The following is a 21,033-nucleotide window of genomic DNA, read 5'->3' as shown; positions in this document are numbered from 1 at the left end:
GAAGGTCAGACCAGAACCAACGGGTTGAAATTAATTCAAAAGAATTTTCAGCTAAAGATCCGGTAGAAGTTCCCGACAGAGTGGTTCCTCAGTGGAACAGGCTTCCTCAGGAGGTGGTGGGTTCTCCTTCTTTGGAGGTTTTTAAGCAGAGGTTAGATAGTCACAATACTATAGAATCGACCCTCCAAAGTAGCCATTTCCTGCAGGGGAACTGATATTGGTCATATGGAGAAAATGGCCTCTTTGGAAGGTGGATTCTCTGGTATTACACCTCCCTTATCAAGCCGTTTCATATCAGAAAATGGCTCAAGGAGACACTAAGGCCCCCTCTCTCCTCATGTTATCAGCTGGGTCTACATGTGCCAATTGGGTCTACATGTGCCTAGGAAGCATTGAAGCTACCAGACCACATCTGTTGAGCTGATCCAGGGACATACCAAGGAAAACTATTATGTAATTAGGCCCAAAGCCCTACCACTGTTTAGCTTTGTTAAAATGCAACCCCCTCACATGACTTTTATAACAGATTCTCAGCCTCTGCTTTCAAGTTATCCACATAAGAATGGAAGTGATGTTGAAACATGTAAAACGTGCTACTTGATGGAACCCAAGTGAAAACTTCTTTGTATTTTTGTTCCAAACATCCATCATACCCTCACATAAGTCTTACAGCTTGTCTTCTAAAAAAACCCACAATAACAGCTCTCGAATCCCTCCTTTCTAGGTACAAGGTACTGTGGGTGGATTAACATAAAGAGTTCTAAGATCATTTCCCCTGCAGCAGCTGTAAAATGTCACTTTAAAATCTTCAAAAGCCTACACTGAGAACCTGCTGTTGGAATACTCCCTCATTAATTGAGCTAAATAAGTCCCTGAAAAGTCTTTGGTGAAAGACACTAGATTGCATTAATTAATCATTTAATTTTCTTCTGATTTTTCTTCCACTCCCACAGGCAAAGCTGCCTCTTCAAAGGCAGCTATGTTGCAAGAGCAATTACTGCAGTTCATAGGGCAGCTGCAAAACACAAGCAGGGTCACACTGAAGTGGGAAAAGCATTTTGAGTCTATTTATTAGGATCATATATTATAGGAACCCAGTTATATAAAAATGCAAAATCCACTTTTAAGAAATGGGGGTGCAATTTTTTAAAAAAATTATTTACTTTAGACTTATACTTTTGTTTGTGTGTGTGTGCACATGCGCATACATAAAGGCCCATGAACATAGATAAACATATGGAGCTTTCTTCTGATGGATTCTTGGTACATCAAATTTAGTATTGTCTACTCAGACTAGCAGCAGTTCTCCAGAGTCTTTGGTGTGGACATCTGTCACACCATCCTACCGCCTGGCCTTTTAAAAAAGACATGTAGGGCAGTGTTCCCCAACCCCCGGTCCAGGGACCGGGACCAGTCCATGGATCAGTCGGTACCAGGCTGTGGTTCCTCCTCATCCTCCTCCCCGGCTGCTGCCTCGGGGCTGCCCTGCCACTCTGCTGCCGGCTCACCTTTGGTGCTCTCCAGTGGCCGCCATGGCTGGGGCTCCCCCTCGGTGTGGCACTACGCAGCTGCTTCTGGCAGCACCCCCCAGCGGACGGCAGGAAGTCAGGGGCACCGGCGGGAAAGCAAGTGGAGCAGGGGCTCAAGTGGCAGCAATGTCCCTCGGCAAAAGACTACCACCAGCTTGCTGTTCTGGGAGCCTTGCAGCTTACCCATCTTCCAGTCTTTGCAGTGTGACTGTTGCAAGGTGGGAACCCTGAGCTGTAATTCCGGGGGATTCCCAGCCCCCCCCCTAGAGGCTGGCATCCCTCTCAAGAATGCCAGCAGTGAGTGATAGTTTGGCCTCTAGGGCAGCCCTTGGTCTCCACGTTGTGCAGGCTTGCTTGGTGATTCCAGAACTCCAGGCTCCACCTGGAGGTTGGCAACCCCTCTGGTCAATGTTGTCCCTCTTTAACAGTCTTAAAATCTGGTCACCTTAATCCAGTAGCAACTAGCTGTTGTGCTGTAGACCAACATGGTTACACTCTCAAATTCATCTGGAAACCTTAAATGGGTGATTTTAGCTTATGAAAGAATCTTACAGCTGTGTTGTATACCTTATTCATGGAAGCTCAGTGGGTGGCCTTAGGCCAGTGTCACACACTAAGCCTAGTCTACCTCACAGGGTTGTTATAAGGATAAAATGGAAAACAGGAGAACATTGTAAGCCACTTCAGGTCCCCACTGTAGACAAAAGTAGGATAAAAATGAATCAATAAACAAAGAAAACCAGAATCTTAATACATTATACTAACAGTTGCCTTGATACTAGTTACAATGGCACATGTAAAATGAGATCATGGATTACCTTGCTGCACTAAATCCTGTTGTCGGAAGGACAGATTATTTACAGAGGAATATGTCTGTCATCTTGCAAAAGAGAGGCTGGAGAAAATGCCACAACTCTGGTTTGTAGAGTGCAAATGTAATACAAACCACTGTCTGCATACCTCCTTCAAGCCAGAGACTGCATACCTTGGGCATGCAGCTAATCCTTTGCCAGAGTTTGATATTCAAATGTAACTATAGTTAAGGAAAATAAAGCACAGCTAAGCGTCACGTCTGTAGAGGGCCTCACAAGTTTTTAGTTCTTACTGCAAACAATGTTATTTCCCCTGGAAACCCAGTACATATTTCAGAACCAAAAAAACAGTCCCCTAATAACTGTGCTTATTTAAAGCCTATTAACAGAGGATTCCCAAGAGTAATGTAATGTTTCATTGCTCTTTTATAAATCCAACTGATTTCAATGAAGTTTCAAGAGGAGTTTTAAGTGGGCTGCATTCAAACTAGTTTTTTAAAAGAAATTTCCGTTTAAAGCAGCAATTGGAATTCTTGCACATCAGCTTCTATATCATAGGAACTGTATCTTTTTCAAAAGAACCTGCACATTAGTGTTTTTTGCAAGCAGTTCTAACTTTTGAGGTAAAGGTAAAGGTATCCCCGGTGCAAGCACCGGGTCATGTCTGACCCTTGGGGTGACGCCCTCTAGCGTTTTCATGGCAGACTCAATATGGGGTGGTTTGCCAGTGCCTTCCCCAACTTTTGAGGAGGGAGACTATTATTCAAATATTTCACAGACAAAACATACATCAAACGTGTGTGTCATCACTTTTGCCTGGCAATCATGCAGCTAAAAGAGTTTGTGGGGAGGTGGGGATTGAAAAGGATGATACTAATGCTTCTTCTATAAATATTTTAAATGTTTTCAATGTGATATCATATGTCATTCCTGTTAATTTTATAAAGTGAAGAAAATTAATAAAAATTATCTAAGCACTAAAAAGGAGTTATTCCAGTATTTTTAGGATCTATAACAAAAAATAGGGTTTAATATTTTCAAAATAAAGGACACAAATCAGTCTAAGTTAAAGCATTCTTAAACCCACTACATAAATGCATAAGTCCTTGACTTTGGCTGGATCATTTTAAGCCATGAAGAATTATATTACTCCAGCCTTATAAAATACAATAATGTCAATGCAAAACAAGAATATTAATTTTAGAAAATTAAAACCGATTTAATTCTCCTTTCCTAAAAATGTAAAAAGTAAATTATACAGCAATATTTTATATATCAATCCAAATCTACCATATGGGAAAATACCAGTACTGCAACAAACACAAAGAGACTTTTCTCTGGAAAAGTTTCACCTAGTGCCTAACAATTTATATACTTTATAAAACCCACAAATTTAAGTATTACTACAGTATATAAATCTCTATTTTGGACCCTAAAACTTCTGTCCTAAACCCATTACTTGTAGTAAAGTTCTGTTGATTTCAAGAGAATTAGCTTTTGTATAAAATTGCTTAAGACTAATTGTAATGTAACAACAACATACAGTCAACACTTTTCTAGATTTTTTTTACTGCAGAAAATAACAGGTTTTTACCTTTGAAACCTTTATCCAATTATGCAAAAAGAACCCTTATTCTATCAACTGATGGTACAGCTAAACATTCTTATCTTTCAAAAGTTTGTCTACTATTTATTCTAAATTAAAAGTATTCATAAACATCTATATTTGTTTCCTATAGCAGCGGGGCAGAAATAATGTAACAGAAACTCATGTATTCCTTGTTGCAAAATCAGAACTATGCTATTCCCCTAATTATCCCCTGGCGTTCCAGGAAATTTTGAAAGAAAAAATTACTTTCCGTAAATAAAATCACAACGAATCATTTAATCCAATCATCTCAAACAATTGTACTGTGTGGGTTTTTTACTAGCTACCATAGGTACAGAAACTACTAACCAAAAACTTTCCTCATCCGGAATGATCAGCCCAAATTCCATTTCCTGCCATCGTCAAACCATGACAGAAGTAAATGTTTCTCCATCTGTTAGAATCCTCCTCCTCCAATGAACAATTCAAAGATCTTGCAAGTCTCTTATAAAGGCATGCCCTCAAAACATTTTTGAGCAGTCAAAATGCCATCTTCCAAGCTTCTTGTTTGCATTTGAGCCCAGACGGAGTGCCTTCAAGATGAACATCCTGGTCTCTCGTGTTGTCACTACTTCATGTGGAAAGTACTTGAGAAAGGGGGAAGCACTGAAAACAAATGCTATAGCTTTAAGAAAATACTCTTTTACAAGAGTGTTTAAATCATACTCTTACTTGCAGATGAGGCAAAAAGATATCTGAGCGGGAGTTCTTTAAATGTTAACTTTTTCAATGTATTATAAAGGTGGACAAAATGCAAACTTCCATTCTGAACCCCCAAAATGTTAACTAGAATTCAAAAGCAGGTTAAAATCAGTGAGATATTTTGCAGACAACATTCTCCTATTGCTTAGAATATTTCCTGTCTTAGAATCCTCCCTTCCTGCCCCATCCGGTCCCCAACTTGCAGCCTTATTATACACAGAAAATGCAAATACCGTATATCCCATATGTATAGGGCAGATACTGAGATGACTTCTTTAAGAAAAGCTGTGCCCATACCAATGATGACCGAATTATAATGTACCGCCACTTTCAAAAATGCCCAAGAGACTTAAATAACCTTCTAACACTTTGAAAACCAAAAACTTCTAAGTTTTTCTTTAATTCCAAGATGTTCTTCGCTCCTGAAGCTCGAGCAGAGAAAGTAGACAAAAGAAGCCGATTTGACTGAGCTGTGCCAAGTCTTGCCTTTTTTTTCCTTTTTCTTCATCTCTCTCTTTCTCTCGCTCACAGCATGGCAACCTTCCCAAGCAGTCTTGGCAGAAGTCCAGCCTGTGCCAGGCTGTCAGGGTTCTTGTTTCCAAAAGATGCCCTTTGCAGATCAATTAATATGCATACATACATATACACAAATCGTTTTAACTAAAATCGTTGGTCAGAAACCAAGCCTTGGCAGCAGCATCACTTCAGCCTGCCAAATCGCCTTACAGACTACCTCAATTCATACATACAACGGTTACAAAAATTTATACTCAGGAGTGCTGGAAGCAATGCACCATTCACTGATAAGAAATGTGTTCTCTAGAAGTGTCAGCAGATGATATGTAAACATGCTGAGCTCCTTTTGAAGGAGGTTCTACCCGTAATGTTAAGAAATGCTGATTAATATTAGGCTTTTTTTTTTGGTCACTGACTTACACCAAAAGAAAGCCCCAGAAAGAGAAGCACCTCCACTTACAGCACATATAACATTTAAACTGTATTTAAATTTGATGTTTCCAAAGAAAAGAAACCAAGATTGGATAAGTCTCAGGGGAAAGACCGACTGGCTATAAATATTGCTGAAATTCTGGAAAGTAAGACAGTAATAGAGAATGAGATATTTAACGAGGGTCAAACCCTAGAAGATTCCCCCTTGATACACTAAGGTCCCACAGCCGCCTGACTGGCAATCTAAAGGTACCTCTGTGGTTTTTAATTTATTTAAAATAATGCTGTTAAGTCACATCCAATTTAGGGCAACCCCATTTGGTTTTCAGGGCAAGATACATTCAGAACTGGCTTGCCATTGCCTACGTCTGGGTAGCAACTGGTATTCCTGGATGGTCTCCTATCCAAATACTATAGGAGTATCAGCAGTGGCAGATACTAATGTTAAAATCTGGTCACCTTATGCTAGGTCAAACGAGTTATTAGTCTAATCACCTAAGGGAATTGGTATATTTTTTATAATATTTTGCTGAGGGGATAAATCTGACACATGCATATTTAAGATCCATGATGCTCAATGGGAATTATGCATGTTCATTTGTATTGTTGATTATGGAGTAAGTTGCATGTAATATCAACAGGATATATAGATTCAGGTGGGTAGCCATGTTGGCCTGAAGCAGCAGAACAAAGTTTGAGTCCAGCGGCCCCATTAAGACCAACAAAGTTTCGTTTCTGGGAATACGCGGGAACTGAGTGACTTAACATATGTAGTGAGATAAGCGGGGAATATCTCTGTTAAACCCAGGGGGATCAATTGTCCTGAGTGTTGTAATAACTTGTAATTAAACAACTTCCCATTCAAGTCTGTTTCCAGACTTTGGCCTGGATATCCCGCAGTAAATGGTAGTGAGGCCCAATAGATGTTAGATGCTTAGCATATCATCGACCCCAATCAAATCCTGGCAAAAGAGGCCTGTCTTGCAGGCCCTGCAGAACTCCAGCAAGGTCCAGGTATGTTTTGGGAGCTCATTCCACCCGGTAGGGGCCAGGATAGAAAACGTCCTGGCCCTAGTTTAGGCCAAACATATCTCCTTTGGGCCAGGGATCACCAGCTGATTGGTATTAGCAGAGTGTGGTGCTCTTTAGGGGTATAGATAGAAAGGCAGTCTCTCAGATATGCAGGACCCAGACCACGGATGGCTTATGCGTGAGAACCAATACTTGAAACTTGATCCGGAATTCAACTGGGAGCCAGTGCAGCTATTGGAGCACTGGTCAACTACTGCAAATCATTCTACCAATGTTCGCCCAGCTGCAATGGCTCCAAAATGAAAACTGAATTAGATTCAAGGTGTTGGTACTCATCTTTAAGGCTCTAAACCAGTGGTTCTCGGCCTTCCTAATGCTGCAACCCTTTGATGTTCCTCATGTTGTGGTGACCCCCAACCATAAAATTATGCAAGTATTCTTTCACAGAAATTAAACCAAAACTGACCAATGGCATGAAGATCCATTGTTCATGATCGTATATAAATTGTTTTTCCCCCAGGGTTTCTCAGTTCAGTTCTGCCCCTTCTCCCACCATACCAACCTCAGTCTTTTCAGCTGCTCCAGACAGATGAATGCTCTATCTCGATCTATCCCACAAGGCTGTTGTGTGGATGGCACCACCCCCCAGCCAAGCTGCTTGCCCTGACGTGACCCGTGAAAGGGTCACTGGACCCCCAAATGGATCCCAACCCCCAAGATGAGAACCACCACCTAAACAGTCTGGGACCTTCATAACTGCAGGACCATCTCCTTCCTCTTGCTCCACAGAGAAGCCTACACTCCCACCCACCCCCACACTGATGTGAGGGCGGTAGCTCCTGGTGTTTTAATACAGACTAGTTTTAAATGTTTTAATCTATTGTATTAAAATGTTAACCGCCCTGAATACTAGTGGCGTTATTGTCTTTTTTAGGCTTGTCTTGCAACAAGGGTTTTCTCTGGGTACCATTATGGCTTTGTTAATCTTTCTTGATTCCCTCGGGTAAGTACTTTAGTTGCAAAAAGGTTTGTTGTAGATCCTTCAGCTTAGAATCTTGGTCTATAGCAAGGGTAGTCAAACTGCGGCCCTCCAGATGTCCATGGACTACAATTCCCAGGAGCCCCTGCCAGCAAATGCTGGCAGGGGCTACTGGGAATTGTAGTCCATGGACATCTGGAGGGCCGCAGTTTGACTACCCCTGGTCTATAGGATTGGAGCATACGCAGCTGTATTCTAAAGCCTGGCTGTATACAATGGTTCATTTGGTACGTTTAGGATGATAGCTGAAAGCATGCAGGCATGTTTGTCGATCAGTAGGTCTCCATTATAAGGTTGTGTTGATGTGTCCATTGTGTATTTTTATAGTAATGTCCAGAAAATGTATTTTATGCATAGATTGGTTCATTGTCAGGTTGATGGTAGGGTGAAAGTCAGTGACTGTCTGGTAGAATATGTCCAGGGCTTCTTCGCCATGTGCCCAGACAGCCAAAACTTTATCAGTGTATCACAAGTGTGATGGAACCGGCCCACCTCTGCCTTACAGGCTCAGTTCCGCCTTCCCTACCCCCTGTTCTGGCTGGTTGCCAACTTCAGGCAGGCAGCAACAGGGAATACCATCAAACCACCTGATTAAAATACAGGTTCACAGCTCAGAAAACCAGGACTCCAAGCTGCCTCTTTCACACCTGTGTGGTGTGACCTGGCCTCTGTGGTCTCCCACAACCCTAGCATGTGAATGCTGTGGGAACAGGTTACTGCAAGGATACCCCCCTCTAGATAACCCCCCTTGCTTGCCAAGGTCCCTCCACTGGGTCTTCCTTTGCACTGGGCTATTGTTCCCAAGATGGGGGAGCACTACATGGATCAGAGAACCATGGCCCACTTCAAATTTATAAGACTTATTAAAAGAATAAGGTTTAAAAAGCAGATCTTTAGCAAGGCACAGGGTTAAGCAAAAGAGGCAAAAGAAATTGGACACAATGTAATCCTTCTGTCCCTATGCTAAAACATACCCTATCTGTTTAAGTCCAGGGTAGGCACCTTTGCTTAAAGAGTTTCCCAAAGTCTCATTGCACTGTCCACATGTCCAAGATGGCCGCTTACCTCTTTGCCCAAGAGCAGGCTCCTTCCTTGATGGTCAGCAAGCAAAAAAAGAGATTCCTTCACTGGTCAGCCATGGAAATACCTTTCTGTCCCCTCCCCAGGAAGCCCCTGTCCTAGGAAGTCTAGGAAGAAGAAACTTTTCCCCTCCCCACTCCAGGTACCTGCTTCCTGGCCAAGCCAATTAACATTTGAAAGGGGAGGAAAGCAAGGAATTAGTAGCCCCTCTCCTTTCTCCACAGCATAAAGGGAAAAAATGTGTCCTTTTGAAATAGCAAGGGGGGCATTTCTTCACAGCAGGTATAAGAGAGGCATGAGTGAAGTTTAGAAAGCATTGCTCCAAGTTAGCCATGAAGATGGCTATAACACTGACCTGAAGGAACAGGATGCCAAATATGAAGAGGTTATGTGTACAGTTCAGTAACAAAGTCAGAAGTGTAGTAGTCAGAAATCATATTCCTTATGGCTTGTAATCCATCTTGGTGCGGAATGTTAGTATACAGGGATTCCACATCCATGGTGGCTAAAATGGTATTCTCTGGAAGGTTGTTTAAAGATTATATTTTCCTTAGAAAGTCTGTGGTGTTGCGAACAGAACTAGGAGTGTTGATGGCATAGGATCTTAGAACAAAGTCCATATATCCAGTTATCCCCATGGTGATAGTGCCTATGTCTCAGACAACGGGGTGTCCTGAGTCACCAGGTTTGTGTATTTTAGGTTGAAGATAAAAGGTACCCGGCCAAGGTTCCTGCGGTGTGTCTGAAAGGATTTCTTCTTGAACGTGCAGGGGTAATTACTTTAAAATCTTGTTTGGTTCTTTTTTGCATTCCGGTGTGGGGTCTGAGTCTTGCTGTTTGTACAAAGTAGTATTTGAGAGTTGTCTTTGATCCTCCTGGATGTAGTCTGATCTATTCATGATGACAATGGCTCCCCATTTGCCTGCCTCTTTAATTATAATACCTGGGATGTTCCTGAGACTGTCTGTGGCCTTCTTTTCAGCATGGCTGAGATTCGGCTGCGCACAATGCTGTTTGTTCCTGGCAATTAACTCTCTCTCTCTCTTAGTTTTTCTCTCTCTCTCTCTCTCTCTCTCTCTCTCTCTGTGTGTGTCCCTTGGTTTCTGTTTCTCTCTCCTCCCCCCTCCCCCATTTGTAATTGTTGAGGAAATTTTGTTTCATTCTATCTGAAGAAGTGCACAGGAACACCTTGGAGGGCCCATATCCAGCCTGTGCTGAGGCAGCTGAATTGGTTACCACCTGGATCCAGTTCAAAGTTTTGGTTTTGACCTTTAAGGCCCTTCATGGTCTGGGGCCCACATACTTGAGGGACTGCCTGTTGCCCTATCCCCCCCCCCCACAGAGCCGTACACTTTGCGGACATCAACTTGTTGGTCATTCCTTGCCACAGAAAACCATGCCTGGCCTTCACCAGGGTCAGGGCCTTTTTGGTCTTGGCTCCTACCTGGTGGAATAAGCTCCCGGTAGATCTGTGGGCCCTCTGGGAGCTTTTGGCATTCCACAGGGCCTGCAAAATGCAGCAATTCTGCTAGGTTTATGTTTAAGACTGGGGCAGCGAGGAACATCTGACTGAGGCTCCCTTTGTGCTAGGCAGCGTTTAGGCCATGTGTTATATATGGCCTCCTCATCCTATTGGGATTTTAGCATGGACAAATTGTAACCCACCATGAGCCGATCTTGGGAATGGTGGGAAATAAATTTTTATAATAATAGTTCTGGGAAACTTTAACATCCATGCTGAGCTGTCGTCCTCTAGAAACGGGCTGAACCTGCTGTCATCCATGGCGTCATTAGGGTTCTCACAATTTGTTGACCCCACCCATCAAGCAGGCCACACTCTGGACCTCATTTTCAGTGCAGATCTGGTCACAGCAAATGCCATGCCATGGTCTCGCCACTATACCCTGAAGGCTCAGCAAACACTTCCCCCTGCCTCCTCAGTTGGGTGCTGAGTGGATTTTATTTCTTACTCGGCTACCATTGCGTCTGCAAACTCACGCCCAAAGCAATTGTTTAGGATAGTTCAATCTCTCACTGCCCTAGAAGAGGGGCACCAAAATAGCCAATTGTACAACAGTTTTGAGACATTTGAGTCATTTTGCAGACAAAATCTCAACACTCTGCCATGACCCTCCCTCCAACCTTAGACACAGAAAGTGAACTAGAACAGTAGTCCCCAACCTTTTTATCACCGGGGACCGGTCAGTGCTTGACAATTTTACTGAGGCCGGGGGGGGGGGTAGTCTTTTGCCGAGGGACGTAGCCGCCACCGCCACCTGAGCCCGTGCTCCACTTGCTTTTCCGCTGGCGCCCCTGACTTCCTGCCATCCACTGGGGGGTGCTGCCAGCAGCTGCTGCACAGTGCCACGCCGAGGGGGAGCCCCAGCCATGGCGGCCGCAGGAGAGCACCAAAGTTGAGCCGGCGGCAGAGTGGCAGGGCAGCCCCCGAGGTATCAGCCTGAGAGGAGGAAGGCGAGGAGGAGCTGCAACCCAGTACCAACTGATCCACAGATTGGTCCCGGTTCCTGGACCGGGGGTTGGGGACCGCAGAACTAGAGGCACCTTGCCCATCTCTCGAGTGAACACTAACTTCAGATGACTCATGCTGACTGAGGTTGACAGGATGCTTACAGCAGCGAGGCCAACCACATGCCTTTTCAGTCCTGGCCCCTGCCTGGTGGAATGAGCTCCCAGAAGTGCTATGGGCCCCGCATGAGCTGTTGGCATTCCGCAGGGCCTGCAAGACGGAGCTCTTCTGCCAGGCCTATGGTTGAGGCCAGCACTCTGAGGAAGATCTAGACACCCACCTTGGGTTACTCATGGCAGACTGAGATCAATCCCCTGTCCACTCTTGGGGATGATGGTTGGGGGGGGTGGAGTTGGTTGTGATTTCTTCCGTCACTATATATTGGTCTTGTATGGATTTGTATGGATTGATGTGCATTTTATAGAGGGTTTTTAAGGGGTAATATTATTGGGGATTTTATGCACCTGTGTAACCTACCATGAGCCTTTTTGGGAGTGGTGGGCTAGAAATGAAAAAAATAAATAAACCAACAAACAAACCTCCTCAGGAATCCATGTATCTGAAATTAAACCATGGACCTGTTTGATTACTATTCTGTTAAACTGTTATCTTCGGTTATTGTTGTTGTTGTTGTTAGGTGCAAAGTCGTGTCCGACCCATTGCGACCCCATGGACAATGATCCTCCAGTGATGTCTGTTTTTTAGGATGCTGTCTAGATTTGCCATAGCTTTCCTCCCTAGGAGCAAGCATCTTTTAACTTCTTTGATGCAGTCCCCATCTGCAGTGATCTTGGAGCCCAGGAAGATAAAATCTGTCACAACCTCCATTTCCTCCCCATCTATTTGCCAGGAATTGAGAGGCTGGATGGCATGATCTTCATTTTCTTGATGTTGAGTTTCAAGCCAACTTTTGCACTCTCCTCCTTCACCCGCATCAACAGGCTCTTTAGTTCCTCTTCACTTTCTGCCATTAGAGTGGTATAATCTGCATATCTGAGGATATTTCTCCCTTCAATCTTGATCCCAATTTGACTCATCTAACCCCGCCTTTCTCATGATATGCTCTGCATACAAGTGAAATAGGCAAGGTGACAGTATACAGCCTTGCCGAACTCCTTCCTCAATTTTGAACTAATCAGTCATTCCATGGACGGAATAATAACAATTATTATTGTTACCACTGTTATATTCCAGTTTATTGACAAAACTGGGTTCTTCGTTCCATGTAAACCGCCCTGAGCCTCAGGGGAGGGCGGTATATAAATGTAATAAATAAATGAATAAATAAAATATATTCTTAAAAACTACACTAAACCAGGGCAAACAGAAAACTTACATAAACAAACTTTGTCCAGTTGCAATCCTAAGAACACATTTTAAGGAGGGCATCCCTTTGATAAAATATGCTGAGGACAACAGCTGGAATTCATATTTGAGCTACCTGCCTGCTAACCACAATAAATCATCTTAATTATCATGCAAATATGTTCTAAACATTGCACAACTTGTAGAAGAGCTGAGCTGGTTTTCCTTTCAACTTAACAAGGCCAACACAGCCCTTTGGGAAGCCAGAAAGGAGAAACTGAACAGAGCCAACAGACAAGAATTATTTTTGAAGGACAGAAGAGAAAAAAAATCAGTCACCCATATAGAAGGTGGACTGACAGACTGTCTGGACCATATCAGTATAAGGAATGCAATACTCACCGTGGGAGATTTCCTCACCCCTTCCTTTCGTACTAAGCGTGACTCCTAAGCTGCACCCCCAGCAGCAGCATGGCCAATGTGGTTTCAGGGCTGCGGCAGCATGGCTGAAGCATCTCCTGGGATGCAGCAACAGTGGTGACAACACCTTGTAAATCTCCCAGGCTGTGCAAGGTGGGGTCCTGGGCTGCATAGTCACCACCACCAGCGCAGAGCCCAGTGCAGAGCACAAGGTTGTGTACCACTACCACTGCTGGGCCCGCCACCTCTGATCCCAGTAAGGCTCATAAACATCACTGCAATTGAAGGAAAGCTGTGCTTTTCAGGGCATTTAAACCCTGTGATTCTCTTTTAATTTTCAGATTTTTCTGCATACCTAGGGAGTCCCCAAGGATGCAGAAAGATCTTCTTAGCCCTCACATGGCCCTGATCCTCAGATTTAGATATCTGCAGATTGCAGTCCCTGGTCACTAACAGTGTAACAATTTTCATTCATTGGTAATTCTGCATACTAAAACAGTAACTTGGATGCAGCTTGTCTATGAAGTGGCAGCGCTTCTATTCACAGCAGCAGACATCAGGTCCACACAGATAAACTGTAAGTGAAGAGAGTTTCTTGATCCCTGGGGTACATGAGAAGCAGAGAACCTCAAGAGGGAATGTGAATTAGAAGGACGCAATCCTGCTAACAACTGTGGACAAGACATATTATAATGTTATCACTGGAACAATTATTTTGCTACTGATAACCATAGAAAAGCTTTCAGTACGGTTTGTTAAACCATTTCAGAAATTCATCCGTTGACTGCATGACATAAAACTTTGTCCTTTTAAAAAATGTAACAACCATTGGGAAATGGCAGATAATAGATTATTTTAATATATTTTCCTTCTTTGCCTCACTGAGCCATTTTATTAATCTCCAGTTATTCTGGCTTCTAATACAGAAATATAACTGACATAACTACAACCTGGGCCTCAAAACAGGCACAACAAAGTCAGAGTTTGAACAATGTGTGTTTGTGTGTGCAAGACACAGCTGATGTACAGTGGTCCCAAGGGGTTTTCAAAGCAAGAGAATAGACCAGGGATTCCCAACCAGGGGTCCATGGGAGCTCTGTAGGGAGTCCATGACCTTTCCCAACCTGTCTTAATAGACTTGGCCACAAGCTAAGGAACACTGCTCCCGCTCTTCCCGAATATGAGTGAGTTCCCTCATGGTTTCTGTGCCCAGGAGGAGACTGAGTCTGCATACCTACACCCTCCTTAAACCACCTCCTGCCTCTCCCCTCCCCTGACCTCCTCAAGCCTGGCTGTTAATACAAGTGGTGTGTGGCTGGGAGGGGGTGTGGCTGGGAGGCATGGCCAACTGACATCATTTCTGGAGTTCCTTGAAGCCTGCAAGATTATTGAGGGGCTCCTCCACAGTCCAAAGGTTGAAAAAGACTGGAATAGGCTAACAAAGGCTGTTTGCTATTGCTTTCCTCTGCACAGCAACCCTGGACTTTCTGGTTGGTCTGCCATCCGAATACTAACCAGGGCTGACCCTGATTAACTTCTGAGTTCTGACCAGACAATGGAAAGCGGAAAGGAGAATTATGCAAGTTACTTTGGTTTCCCATTAGGTAGAAAAGCCAGATACATTAAGTAAATAATTTTTTTTAATTATTTATATGAACGTAATTGGTCCACTGAACAAGCATTCTCCATGATTTTTATCTTAGAACACCAGCGTCAGGCTTAGAGATGCAAAGCTTCTAAAAATGTCGATACCATGGAGGAAAGACATGGGTTTCCCCACATAAACCCCTTTGTGTAGCTGGTTTACATGTTAAAAAATACAGATATATACTTTATTATCTTTTACATTCTAAAAATTAATCACTAAATTAACCAATTCTCTGCCAGGCAGCTAATATTAACTAATCTGTTGTTGTTGTTAGTTACAAAGTCATGTCCAACCCATCGCGACCCCATGGACAATGATCCTCCAGGCCTTCCTGTCCATTCCCCAGAGTCCATTAACTAATCTACTATCTATCTAACTTTTCCATCCCCTCTTCTACCATCTTTTCTTCCCCACCTGTTGGATAGGCAGCTACCTCAGTGGCATGAATGAGAGAAGGGTGGGGGAGAACTACAAGGATCGGGATTATTGGGAGAAATTGAATTAGCAATAATTTTTTATCAAGCCAAAACTTATTTTACTGCTTTAACAACATGAAATGCATTTATAGCATCATATATAACTGTAGTACTTCATATATCTATGACATTTTAAAGGGTAAATTCCTATCAATGTAATCATTAGCAGTCAAAGGACTTTAAAGGGTGCTGTTTAGGCTTTCTACAAGTCAAACTGCCAGTATACCCTTTAGTCAAGACAGAGAGCTTCAAACTGCTCCACCTTAGGCCTGTGGTTCTCAGCCTTTTGTATCTTACATCACACCAATCACTCTATCGAAGAACCTGAGCCCCCCATGACAGAAACAAAAAGATCTCTTATCGGAGACTGGCTAAGTTTACAAGGCATTCTGCTAGTGTATTTATTTACAACTTAGCACCTTTAGACACAGATAGCATGACAGCCAAAGACGACCATTGAATCACTTACCGTGAATTTTATCTTCACCATAAACTCTGCAAGATATGTCGGCCCAAGAGTATGACTAGTTTACATGTTTGATGGAGTTCAGCCCTGGATCTCCCATATCCTAGTTCAATACTCTAAGTAGGAGTCCCCAACATGGTGCCCACAACACCCATCATGTGTTTTTAGGAATTAGGTGGGTCTGGGCGGGGCTTTTGCCTAGCACCATTGAAACACTGATTGGCTGTGCAAACGTTTTAAAAAAATGTTGTTTTTATGGCAGATGCCATCATGGAAACTTCATACTAACATCACAACATATTAACTGGATAAAATCAGCCACATTTAAACAGTCCAAATATCCTTTAAAATACAGGATATGTCTATATAAATATTATTGATATCCAACAGCACAGATCCCCCCCCCCCTGTAAAACAGCCCTCAAAGGGAAAAAAGAAAAATGTTTTTCCCGGGACCTCTAGTCAGCCTAGTGTTACAACGGTGTTAAGAAAATGAAAATGCGTTGATACCTTTGGGGTCACAACTTCCTAGCATGTTGTTCTGGGAAACTTTGTAGAAAGTTTCATGAACTTTTAGATTAAGAGAGGAGATAGAAGATGAAGGAGTCTCAAAGCAGCTTACAATCGCCTTCCCTTCCTCTCCCCACAACAGACATCTTGTGAGGTAGATGAGGCTGAGAGAGCTCAGACAGAACTGCTCTATGAGAACAGTACTGTGACTAGCCTAAGATCACTCAGATGGCTGAGTGGGGAATCAAACCCAGCTCGCCAGATTAGAGGTCACCTCTCTTAATCACGACACCAAGGTGGCTCATTGAATCAACCAGCTGAAGCAACTAGAGAGAGGGAAAGAGTCTGAAATGATGTCCAAAACTCTGCTAAACCTTTTCCCATTCTTCTTAAAACCTATCCTTTTTTATATAGAAAATATACATGCTTTTATAATTCCTTTAAAAACATAAAAGGATTCAATACTTCAGATCCTCTTTTTATTCTGCAAAGAATAATCCTATTTAATGGATTCTTCCCCTTTTCTGGTAGATTAAAATCTGGCAACCAAGGCAGCTGGATAGTTTAATAGCGTTCTAGATCCTGACCTGACTAGCCACTCCAAAAGGACAAATTTTTTAATATAGTTGTGCTACGAAGGCCACAAGCCTATTCGTCCCATTTAGAGTCACCTGTGGTTACAGCAGGTAGACAGCAGGAAAACTGCTATATTACTAGGCTTGCCCTAGAACTACTACAAGTCAAGTAGCAATCACATTTGCAGTTGATAGCTGATGACACCAATGTGGAATATAAAAAACAAGCCACCAGAGACATGATTTGCTTCACAGAATATTTGATCATAATTAAATAACAGGTGATCTATTAGGGCTTCCAGCTTTGGGTTGGGAAATACTTGGATTTTCAGGGGTAGAGTCTCGGAGAATGGGGTTTGGGGGGCCTCAGCAAGGCATATTACCATAGAGTCTCGCCTCCAAACCTGTCATTTTATCCAAGTAAGCTGATCTTGGTTACCTGGAAATCCACAGGTGTCAGAAGGAGGTTAGCAACCCTGCTGATTAGAGTAATGGCAAGGTAGGCCAGCCGTAATTTTAACTAATACTTAGACATGACTCCTAATGAAGAAGTTCAATTTGAAAATGTTGAGAAATCAAGATTTCACTGCTTTACGTTACTCACAGATTCCTTGTGAAAATACTGAGACTCTATAAAACATCTGCTGGGGAAATGTCAAGCTATAGATATCTGGCATCTGTGGGACCAAATGCAAAGGAGAATAAGATCTCTGCACATCTCTAATCAGCATGCAGAATGAAGAAGCCCATGGCATCTTTTCTTCAACCTTGCACAGATATATACACCATTCCCATAATTTTTTTAAATGTTTCCTTTTTTCCTGCTAGATCATGAATATACAATCTGCAGCATCTCTCACTTTCCTGTCATCTTTGCAATCAAGAGGTTGCCAACTGGGGAAAAGTCACCACCTCTCAAGTGATGCTGTTCCCCAGCAACCTGCCTTTAGTTGCCAAGGGGAAGTCTTGTGGATAGAAAGAGTGACTTTGGTTTATAAGCCCGTCACAAATCTTATGGGAGCGGGGGGGGGGGGGGGGTACAGCTTTGTGCTATAAAGCTTCAGGCCTACATACAGCAATGTGAGAAGAATGTTAAGCAGCTTTCAAAGAACTCTCAGCACTGGAAGGGAAGTGATCAGGTGCAGGGGGCCACAGATGAATATTGTCATTTGCTGTGGTTACTTAAAGGTGATAAGGAAATGTAGGCTTTTCAACACTGTAGAGCTAACCTATCAGTTGTGTTTATATGACAAGTAGCTCTGTCATGGTAACTACAAAACATACAGGGCACCATTCAACTATCAAAGGTTATGTGTGTAATTTTGACATTCTGCCTCCTTTTCATAAGTCACATGAAGCAATGTCATTAATATCAGAGTCACAGCTTCTCCCTACAGCATTAAAAATAGGAGACAGCAAAAAGACACTGTTTTTAAGAGGCAAGAACACACACTAGCTTTCAGCTTTGGTCAAGCTCAGCTTACTGCAGAATGACTGTAGGTTTTAAGTGTGCCAGCAGCTTTGTACAGCAGCTTTCAGTACAAAAAGCTCAGATGTGATAAGAAGCAGCACAACAAAAATGTTAAAAAGATAATGAGACAATGTCATGGAAACCAGGCCTATCAGTGGATAGCGGTCAATACACTGCTTCACATTCTAAAGAAAGGCAATGAAAGAAGGGTGCGGTCTTCATGCTGTGTCCTCCACCCGGGATTTAGTTGAGGTTGACCAAAACCAATATCTTCCACTGGGCCCCCGAGCCTCCCTCCCATGAAATCCAACAGCTGAACTGACCAATCATGAGTCTGTTTGTATGTTACTGTTATAAATGTACTGCTCCCAATTTATTATTGTTCAATTTTTATAGTTACCGATTTCTCTGTACGGTTCCTGTTCCTTTATATTTAATGTGAACTGTAATCTGCTGCTGAAGAAGCATAGTACATTCAGTGACAAGATGACCACAGTCACGTGGATTTGCAGGCAAACAAATAACTGAAATTTGTTTGGTTTTCATGATCACGGAATCTCTCACACAAGTAATAATTTTCAAACTCTGGTGAACATATATTGCATCCCATATAATTCAGCTCTGACATCATAGAATCTAAAATGTACATAACAAGAGATATACCAGAGATGTTTAATTTATAACATGAACATATTACAACCTGTTGAATGAATTCCTGAGGGCAGAATTGGGGCAAATGAGCCACCATTCAAACATTTATTTAATAACTTATAGGCTACTTATTCCATCAAGGCAACACAAAAACAAACAGAACATATATGAATTGGGTAGAAATCCAGTAAAACCAGAGGCATCCATTAATCGACAAAGCCTTGGAATAAACCAGGGGTAGTCAAAGTGCAGCCCTCCAGATGTCCATGGACTACAATTCCCATGAGCCCCTCATGGGAATTGTAGTCCATGGACATCTGAAGGGCCGCAGTTTGACTACCCATGGAATAAACTGAAACTACATGCAAGTGTCTGACAGAGAACGGCATTTAATACACCATCCACTTGACAACTGGTCCTAACTCCTAGCCAGCACAATTTGATCTACATAAATCAGCAGATGACGTTCACCTCCATGGTAGTCCTTATCTGCACATCAAGCAACCCTACCAAACACACAGTAGTACAACAGGCAAGCCAGTTCTAACTGCGGGAGATCGAAACTATCTGATTACTATCCACGATAAACAAACTAAAAACTACTAATGAGTGTTGGATAAACAAACTAAAAACTACTAGTGAGTGTTAAATCTCATCTCACAAAAATTAATTTAGAAAACACAACATGTTACAGTCAAGCATTTTTGAACATGCGCAGTATTGTCTACTCCTCTTTGAGAGACGCGCATGCTCTTTAAACACTACGGACGCCACGCTCGACCGGAAAAAGCCGCGAGACTAAAGACGGATGCCCGTATCCCGCTGAAACTCATCCCAGCAGCTTCAGTTGAGCCGCTTTTATGCGCATGCGTAAATTGTGTAACGGTCTTTTTTCTTCGCCTCTTGAGACGAAAGTGCTCCCGGGGAAGTTTCCTTTGCTCCGGCGGTTTACTTACTTGGGATCCGGACGAGACTCCGGTTTCTACCCGGCGGAGTCTCTTCCTTGCAGGGTCTCTTCGGAGAAGAGGAGACAGCCTCCCCCATGCCGGCCAGAGTGCGAAGGAGGCGGCGGGAAGCAGCTGCGGTCATCGCCCTTCCCCCCACGCTGTTCCCCCTCCCCTTGTGCACTAGAGGGGGTGGGGGGGAAGCAGCAGTGCGTGGAATGGGGGCGGGGTGCATGGGAAGATTTACGCATGCGCAGGATGAGTCGGCCGCACGTGGCCGGGTTATGGGCCACGCTGGAGGACTCGCGATCGGGGCTCGACGTTGGGAGGGCGTAGAGCAGGGGTAGTCAAACTGCGGCCCTCCAGATGTCCATGGACTACAATTCCCAGGAGCCCCTGCCAGCATTCGCTGGCAGGGGCTCCTGGGAATTGTAGTCCATGGACATCTGGAGGGCCGCAGTTTGACTACCCCTGGCGTAGAGGCTGCAGAGAAGCAACCTTTAGGGATGAGGGTGGGGTGATGCAGCGAGGGCTCGGTTGCGTGCTTGAGATTACCGAGGATCGCGCCATGAATTCAGCTTGTTTGGTCTCCGCGACCTTGTCACTGAATGCATTGACGATGCGGCCCTTAACAGGTCCACTTAACGGAGCTCACTCAGGGACGGGTTTTTAGACATATTACTCTTGCTGGGCCAGACCAAAGGGCGAACTCGTCAAACATTTAGCAACAACGCTCTAACCATAAAGGTATAGCTGGTCTCCACTCGTCTCCTCCTACCCAGCAAATAAATCCAGATTGTCCTTTCAGAATTGTAGTTTCTAATATTGTGATCAGCACCATCCTAAATAAGGTGGTTTGCCCTTGGCTCAGATCTTCAGCTTTAATGGATGATACTCACTTGAGGATTGTTGGTTCTGATGTTCAAATGGAATTTATTTATTGTATTTTTATACTGCCCTTCCAAAAAGGTCAGGGCTTTCGGTATTCCCTTGAGTCCCAATTGCGGGGGGGGGGGGGGTGCAGTCCAGGAGTGCTCTGGTACCTTAATGCCCTGTGGTTGAACTTCAATCTAAGGAATTGTCTCATTGGCCCCTTGGAATTGGTTAGGCTTTTGGTCTGATCATGTAATATTCGTCAGCTCCAAGGAGTGAGTTGACAATTCACTCACTAGACCTGTCTTCCAAGATCAGGGTGAAATAGAAAGCTTTGTCTCCACTTTATCCTCACAACAACCTAGTGAAGTAGGTTA

The 21,033-nt window shown here is 43.4% G+C and overlaps 1 protein-coding gene across 4 annotated transcripts in view; it reads right to left on the bottom strand.

Moving 5' to 3' along the window:
• Nucleotides 1–20,042, bottom strand: part of MSRA (methionine sulfoxide reductase A) — a 228,987-nt gene extending 208,945 nt beyond the window's left edge. Inside the window, exon 1 of one of the 4 annotated variants that reach the window (XM_077332128.1) lies at nucleotides 19,796–20,042. In XM_077332128.1, the coding sequence (XP_077188243.1) occupies nucleotides 19,796–20,018 (223 nt within the window). In that variant the 5' untranslated portion in view covers nucleotides 20,019–20,042. Of the gene's footprint in view, nucleotides 1–4,298; nucleotides 5,170–19,795 lie in introns of those variants that run through there. The other 3 variants (XM_077332119.1, XM_077332146.1, XM_077332156.1) reach the window with 3 other exon arrangements.
• Between the last annotated feature and the right edge of the window lie 991 nt (nucleotides 20,043–21,033).

This window comes from Paroedura picta, chromosome 1 (genome assembly GCF_049243985.1).
Source record: "Paroedura picta isolate Pp20150507F chromosome 1, Ppicta_v3.0, whole genome shotgun sequence".
In the NCBI taxonomy this organism is placed as follows: domain Eukaryota; kingdom Metazoa; phylum Chordata; class Lepidosauria; order Squamata; family Gekkonidae; genus Paroedura; species Paroedura picta.
This window is presented reverse-complemented; position numbering and strand designations above follow the sequence as displayed.